At 44.8% G+C, this 7880-nt stretch overlaps 1 protein-coding gene across 2 annotated transcripts in view; it reads left to right on the top strand.

Moving 5' to 3' along the window:
- Window positions 1-4365, top strand: part of COL20A1 (collagen type XX alpha 1 chain) — a 73180-nt gene extending 68815 nt beyond the window's left edge. For both annotated transcript variants that reach the window (XM_064729706.1, XM_064729705.1), the window contains exons 36-40: window positions 156-222; window positions 1034-1222; window positions 2525-2602; window positions 3421-3576; window positions 4060-4365. In XM_064729706.1, the coding sequence (XP_064585776.1) occupies window positions 156-222; window positions 1034-1222; window positions 2525-2602; window positions 3421-3576; window positions 4060-4073 (504 nt within the window). In that variant the 3' untranslated portion in view covers window positions 4074-4365. The remainder of the gene's footprint in view (window positions 1-155; window positions 223-1033; window positions 1223-2524; window positions 2603-3420; window positions 3577-4059) is intronic.
- The last annotated feature ends 3515 nt before the right edge of the window (window positions 4366-7880 follow it).

Here is a 7880-nt window from a genome sequence, read left to right on the forward strand (position 1 = left end):
TAAATAAATAGAGCTGCATTTCACAGTAATTAATATCTCTGGAACTCAAGCTGAGAAAATGAATGGGCTGAAAGCTATCATGCATTATGAGATTGATCCTTTCTAAAAGATATTAATACTTCATTTTTAAAATTTTTTTAAATAATTCATTTTAGGGGGAACCACAGTCTTTGGCCACCATTTACCAGCTGGTTAGCCAGGCCTGTGAGAGGATGATCCAGAGTGAGTAAAACCAACCCAGCTCCTGAGTCTGCTCGTGTGGTGATGGGACAAGGGGGAGTGGCTTTAAGCTGAAGGATTTGATTTATATTAGATATGAAATTGTTCCTTGTAAGGGTGGTGAGGCCCTGGGACAGAGAAGCTGTGGCTGCCCCATAAATGGAACTGTTCATGGCCAGGTTGGACAGGGCTTGGAGCAACCTGGGATAGTGGAAGGTGTCCCTGCCCATGGCAGGGGGTGGAACAAGATGAGCTTTAAGGTCCCTTCCAACCCAAACCATCTGTGATTCTATGATCCTATGACTCTCCAGAAGTGGAAAAGCAGAGGAGAGACATCCTGAAGCTGCAGTGATCCCAGCAGCTCCATCACCAGCAAATGTCCCATCTCAGGCTCCAAGCACTACTTTGGCTTTATCGGGTGGCATTAGCACAGAAAAGACCTGCAAAACATTTATTTGCAAAACCTTTGGTGTTTGGCAAAGCCTCCTTTATTTCTTAAATGGAAAAGCTTGAAACTAATTTGATATAAATTATTCTTTCAGCAATATGTGCTGATTCCTCCTGAGACGAGGCAGGTTTGTAAAGCTCCTGTGCTGTGATGTGCAGAGAGAAGCACTGCCTCGTCCAAGGTCAGGCAGCAAAGTCATCACTCAGCTGCCCATCTTCATCTCCTGCCTTTCTCAGTTTGGACTGACAGCTTTTCAGCACTAGCTGATCATTTCAAGTACCTTTTCAGACAAAATCCTTTGATTTTTATCTCTCTTCTGAATTTCTCGGCTAAGGAGATGTTTATTTTCTCTCCTGCCTTCCTTAGCTCATGTGTTGAAATTTGATTCATTCATACATGAACATACAAGGAAGCCGGTTCCCATCTGGGAGGAAAGGTTAAAACCAGGAGAACCAGGACCACCAGGTCCTCCAGGCCCACCTGGGAACAGTGGAGAAAGAGGAGAAAATGGCAGCCCTGGGCAGCCAGGCAAGGATGGGTATCCAGGAGAGAGAGGTATGGACAGAAGTGTTCATATGCACTTTTCACTCCATCTTTGGTACTTTAACTAAACATCTCTGTGCCTCAAGCAGCACTGTATAGATAATACATGATATTGTCTCATTTTATTGCTGTTTTCCTTTTGGACTTCTCCATTCTAGGAAGGGGCACCCAAATTATAAATCTCAACAAGCAGGGAGAATCAAGATGCAGCCCACTATTTTCAAGCTTTGAATGGAAGGAAAGGCCATTTTAGCACCATTTGTAGGTTTGGGGGGACGGAGAGTTTAATTTTAGGGGGCAGGAGGCTTTTGCTACAAAAAACCAAGTTATTTGGGTGAAGACATGGTGGTGGAACAGATCAGCTTTGGGCAGAAAGGAGGAGCATTGGAAAACGCTGATGGAAGGCATGAGGCAGCTGAAACAATCTTCAAAGGGGAAGTTTCCGGAGCAGTAGTTTCACAATGAAAGACTCAGACATAACTAAAGAAATAGATTAATATGATCTCTGAAGTGGCCTCAGTTATTGCACATGAATGAGTAAAAGGTGGGAAGATGTTTTGCTTGGATTTGCAGACAACGTTTGTCAGTGGTTCAAATAATCATCTGTCAAAATAAAAAGAAAACCATTGGTTTCAGCAGTGTCCTAACACCTCAGAGTAACTGGAAATGTTCTGTTTAACTCCTTCCTCCTGCAGTAGTCAGTCTTGGCTGGTATCTGCAGAGCTCATCAAAATGTCACTTCAGAGAGAAGGGAGTAACAACAGATTTTTCCAGCCTGTCAAGCAGAAGAGGGCAGAAGACAGATCTAGTGAAAAACCACCTGAAGGACATGGCTGATCAAAATATTTTCATCTTAAAATAATGAAAAAATCATATTTTGTCAAAATGTATCTGTTTTCTCTGAGAGGTACTAGTTTCACAAGTAATTTAACAGGAAAATATCAATCCTAGCTAACCAGCACCTGGTCAAAGAGACAGCTCAGCTTTGTGATTTCTTTGATCCACATGAAGAGCACAGAGGTGGGCCTGACCCTCAGGCTGGTGCAGAAACACTATTGCTATGAATTTCTCTGTAAAAAATGTTCATTCCCACCCCTTTGGGGCTGCAAATCTGTGTTGCTTGGATCAAAGGAATCAGTGCCCTGCTGGTCAGAGCAAGAGTAGGTGCCCAGAGTGAATGAAAGCAGAAGGATGTTTCTCAGTGCTGCCAAGGGTTGTGACTCCTCTTTGAGTCATGGAGAGACCACAGGAGCCTCAATTCAGGGTGAAATTAGACATACAGTGAAGCAACACTTATCTCTTATCTGTGAATAGGTGCCCCAGGGCCCAAAGGAGAGAAAGGGATGTCTGGAGCCAGCGAGGAAGGGAGCCAAGGACCCAGAGGCAGAACAGGTAGAGTGACCCCAACTTCTGTCTATTGATCCAGCAAGGCCATGGGATGGCCAGCAGCTCTCAGATTCAAAGCATCATCCAGCTGAAGGACCTCTGTGCTGGGGCTGGACTCACCTTCCCACCACAGCCCTGTTGGCAGCATCCTCAATGGTTTCCTCTCTGCTAAAATGCAAGAGATTATCCAGGCAGCTTCTTCCCTCTGGTACCCATTCCCAGGGGATGATGTGTTTTGAGGACATGAGACACATCCAGGGAGTTTTAGTTTTGCTGCCTTTTTGCATGCACGACAAGATGCTCGGGGGATAGAAGCTCTGAAAATTCAGCTCGTGGAGCATGAGGGTTTGTGAGTAATCTGTGAGGATTTGGTGTACTCCTCCACCCTGATCCCTGCTCTTGGGATCTGTGGGAAGTTTGGCACTGGCATAACAAACCAGGCACTGTCAAAAGAGTGTGGTCAAACACATTCTTCTTCATTTAATTGTCCAGAGTTGAGATGTAAAGACACAAACCCCAATGACTCTGGGGTGGATCCTGGGGTTAAGGCGATTCTCTGCTTTAACATGTAGGTGAATTTAGGGTTCTCATAACCAGGTTCCATTTTTAAGGTTCCAAGCTGTGCACCCTTAAGGTCAAGAATACTGGGATTCAGGTACTGGGATCCAGAACAGGTTTTCCAAGAGGCAGATCCTCTTTATCCACCAAAATGAGGAAACTATGCTCAGAAAATTACCTGCCATGTAGGATGGAGGAAAATGCAGCAGAGGTATTACACTGCTAAAGCAGATGTGCTACAGCTTTCTGTGCTTCTCCTTCTGCAGGCCCACCAGGAGAGGTTGTGCAGGGGAAACCAGGTCCCAAGGGCATCCCTGGGAGTGTTGGTCCTCCAGGTTTCCCTGGTGCCAGAGGGCAGCCTGGGCAGCCTGGGCAGCCGGGGGGCTGTGATATCTCTGGATGTTATGAGGCTGATAGAAGAGGTAAGTCCTGACTATGTCAGTGCAAAGTGATGATTTTATGGCTGTCTCTGATTACTTCTCTTGAGCCAGCAGAGACCTCTGTTGATCCTTCAGGCACCATCAGTCCTGCAAAGCCTCCTCTGCAGAGCAGTCAGGGTGATTGCTGTGCAAACCATGGGGATAAAAGCCAGCTCCATGGGCTGCTCCTTCATGGATTAACACATAATGCAGCACTAGCCAAGCAGGTGGGGAGGGATCATGGGGGATCAGTTCTTCATGTCCTCAGCAATTGTTTCCATGGGGGATGGAGAGAGAGACAATTCCTCAGTTCCTACATTTGCATTTCATGGAGGCTCACTGGGAAAAAGACCTGGGTGATGAAGAAATTCACTGGCACGGAACAAAAGGTTTACAAGGGAAAGGAATTAATTCTGTGCCATTCCTTCTCAGACCCTGACACTGATTAATTCATTTGCTCAGTGGCCTCATCCTTTCCACACACAGATTTTGTCCCCTGATGGCTGGGGCGGAGGCAGCTGAAGACATTGCTTTTCCCTGGAAATCTCTGGAAGAAAACTCCACAACTCCAAAAGAAGCAGCAAACCAAACAGCAGATGTGCTATGTTTTTTTAATGCCCCATCATTTCTGTATGGACAAGTCAATCAAACTCCACAGCCACAGCCTGTGTCTGGCTGAGCTGTCTGTCTGCACAACTGCAGTGCTCAAACTCACATCCCACAGCAGGAAAAAGGCACAGCTGGACACTCAGGCTGACAGACTTGTAAGAAAAAGAAATACTGTATTGAAATGCTCAGAAATAACAGATAATTTCTGCCCATTTGTCCGCTTGTGGTTCCTTATTGTCAGTTGTTGTTCTGTGTCCCCAGCACAGTGAAAAGCAGCACCTCATAACCAAAGAAGCAAATCCACTGGAGCACAGCTGCATTTTCTGTTGGCTGCCAAGGTAACAAAGTCCAGCACCATCTTGGCTGTTTCTGCTCTTGGCAGAATGCTGATGGTTTCCTCGCTGGGGTGTTTTGTACACAACCATTGCAGCCGGAGATCACCTCACTGTGATGTGACAAACCACTGCTCATCTCCCCTGGGGCTTGGTAGCTCAGGCAAAGCCTTACATGAGTCACAGCCCTGTGCTGAGAGGAGCTGGAGATTACCCTGCTGCTTTTCCCACATCTCCCTCCTGCAGGCTGAGTAGCTACTTTGCATTTTATCAGGTGGAATATTGAACAGCTCTGAGTCTGGCTTTTACCCATATAACATGGAGGTAATTGTTGTGTTACACCCCCTTCCTTGCCATCAGCTGAGACGTGTCTGCAACAAACCATGCAGATACTGATAAAAATGTTCCTCCTTCTTTGCAATCACTGCTTCAGGCTGTGCTGGATCATTGTCTGCAACCTGCCCCTGCTTCAAAAACAAACCTTCCTGAACTCTGATTAAACCCTAAGCCTAAAGCATCAGTACAGATTTTTCAGAGCTGCTAAAAGGTAAAAAATGGAGCATCATGCACATTCCTCCACATTTATTCTGGATGTGTAATTTCTGCAGATACATACAGGCTGGCAGCCTGGTGTTCATACAGCCAACCTTTGAAATCTTAGCAGCAAATACATCACACTTAGAGAGTAGATTGTCACATCAATACCAAGGAGAAAGAGGTTTACCTTAAGAGAACTGACTTTTTTAGACAAGGAGTCCAAATATTATTTCTTCTTGTCATTAAGAAAAGATCCTATGGAGTTAAGAAATTCTGCTAAAGGAATATTGGAACATGTCAGACTTGTGTGGGAGCCAACCTACAACAAAAGTCAGATAAGATATGGTTAGTGCATCCTGTAAGAATTTAAAGTTGTCCTTGGCTTTATGTGTGTTCATTCTCTAGAAACTCCCAAGAATTAATATTTTCACTATGACATACAGTCCCTCTGGAAAATGTAGGAAAATGCATAGAAATACCATTCTGATGGAAGTAACATTTCTGTTCACTGTGCAGCTCTCCAGAGTTGCCTTGACATATAAAATGGAAACCTTTCAGCTCAGAAGAAGTGTTGCTGCAGACAACAGTCAGAAGAGAAAGGAGAGGTCAGAGGAGCTGAGGGTTGCAGCACAGCAGGAACAGTGTGTTGGAAGAGACGCCTGCACAGGAACAGCCTGCACAGGTGTTGGGAGTTGGAGTGTTTCTGTTTATACAGGTCAGAGCTTTGGAACTGTGCTTTCCAGATTCCTTGGAGAAAAAAATTTTAAAAAACCAAAAAACAAAGCCAAACCTACAGCAAGTTGGTTCAGAATGGTTCTGAATTTAGCACTAAATATAAACTCCAAAGCTGTGATAACTGGCCAGTGAAAGCAATGGGCAGAAAATTATTGCCATGAAATGCTCACAAAGTGGGGAAGGTGAGCAGTACAATGAGAAACATCTGCATTTCCAGGTTATTCTGCTTCCTTTCTGACTTAAACCAGTGCAGCCAAATTCCCAGTCCTGAACTTGCTGTTCTGCCTGTTAAAATTAGTAACCACAGATGACTTGAGACAGAGCTCCTTTATGTTTCTTTATGAACTGTTTTTGGAAATTGCTCACATCCCCTCTCTGCCTGTCTTGGGATTTGATCTATTTTGGTGGAATTTCCAGTGACATTTGCTTTTGTCTGGTTATTTCAGATCCAACAGCAACAGTCAGGCTTTAACAAAATTGGGTCCCAGCAGGGCTATTGATTAGGAGAGAGACAACCTGCACAAACAACTCATCCATTTATCTTCCTAAACTTTATCCCATGAGTGGTTTTATTTACTTGAAATCAAGGATATTTAGTCCATGTAGTGTCACAGAGCCTGTGCCTGTGCTTTGTAACCCAATTCCTCAAGCCAAGGAGCTTTTCTGCTGAGAGATTTTAGGCACTGAGGGTTTGACCCACCTGGTGTAGGTGGATTCTGCAGGGGCTGAGGACCTTTCACTGATAGATATTTTTGCAAGAAGCATTTTTTGAGGTGTTATCTCTGTCTCAGGAGGAAGATACAACCACTGGAGTAACCAGCAATGCTGTTAACAAGCAGCAGAGCTTGTTATGGCCTTTCTCCATGACTCAACAGCTTGGCTGGATCAGAATTAAAGGGCTGGAAAGACAGAGATACCCTGGGAGTGGATAAAGTGTCATTAATGGACATCACTGCAGTGGGGGAGAGCCAGGTGGGGCTGTTATGGGGGTGTTTTCCTTAGGACTGCACATGAATCCTACCTCTCCCATCTGCATCTCTGCCTGTCTCCCTCCACACCAGCGAATTTCCTTGAGCCAAATTGCTCGATAAATGTCTAGAGAAACTTCTCCAAAAGGGAGGTGTTATAAGCTGTGTGGATTGGCTCATTGGGGAATGAGATGGAAATCAGCCCTGGAAATGCTGGGGAAATGGGGATTACACAGCTCATCCTACCAGCCAGCTGCAGATAAAACACCCTGCATCCTCTGTGGCTGGGAAGGTGATCTGGACAAAGTGAGCATTAGGGAAGCAGGAGAAAGGAGATGTAGGGAAAAACAGAACAATGGAGGTAACTGAGGTTGTTACAGCCAGTTTTGTTCCATTCATGCCCCAAGGATCTGTACTGGAGGGAAAGCATCAAACACCATGGTGAGGATTCAATCACTCCTGCACAAGTAAAACAGAAAAAGATCAACATCCATATCTGCTGTCTTTGATGCCTTTGGGGTCTCTGAGCTTAGTTTTGCCCTCCTGGAAGCTGAAAACCATTTACTTAGCTCTGAATCTCTTCCAAGACATTTTAGGGCTCTTGTTGTGTCCCACTCTTGCTTCCTCACTCTTTTTCTGATGTCAGCTTGTTCACTCAAGTCCCGGGAATCAATTCTGAGCCGGGAGCATTACAAACGCCAACAGTCTGGCTGCATGCATTTTCCTGGAGTCTTTCATATGCTAAAACCTCTCTTTGTGTTCCAGGGGTTTGAAATAGCACAATTATTCATTATTCTACAGTTATAGTCTGGTTCATGTCCCAGTTTTATTCCAGTTTCTGATCACTGAATCCTATGGAGGGATAGCATCCTCCTAAACAACTTCTAAGATAGGAATAACCTGCCTGAGAAAGAGCAGTAGATGTTGTTTCCTAATTTCTCCCCTTAGACTTTGAAAGGAGGCACGTCAGAGGCAAAACCAAGAATTTATTTGAACTTTAACCTGGGGAACTGCTTAAGCAACATGTGAAGAAACGTAGTTCTCAGTGTATGAAAACTGATGTGACATTAAAGGAGAGGATGCAGGGACCTGCCCTATGCCAGCTTCTCTCCAGACACCACTAACA

Source organism: Zonotrichia leucophrys, chromosome 20, assembly GCF_028769735.1.
Source record: "Zonotrichia leucophrys gambelii isolate GWCS_2022_RI chromosome 20, RI_Zleu_2.0, whole genome shotgun sequence".
NCBI classification, from domain to species: domain Eukaryota; kingdom Metazoa; phylum Chordata; class Aves; order Passeriformes; family Passerellidae; genus Zonotrichia; species Zonotrichia leucophrys.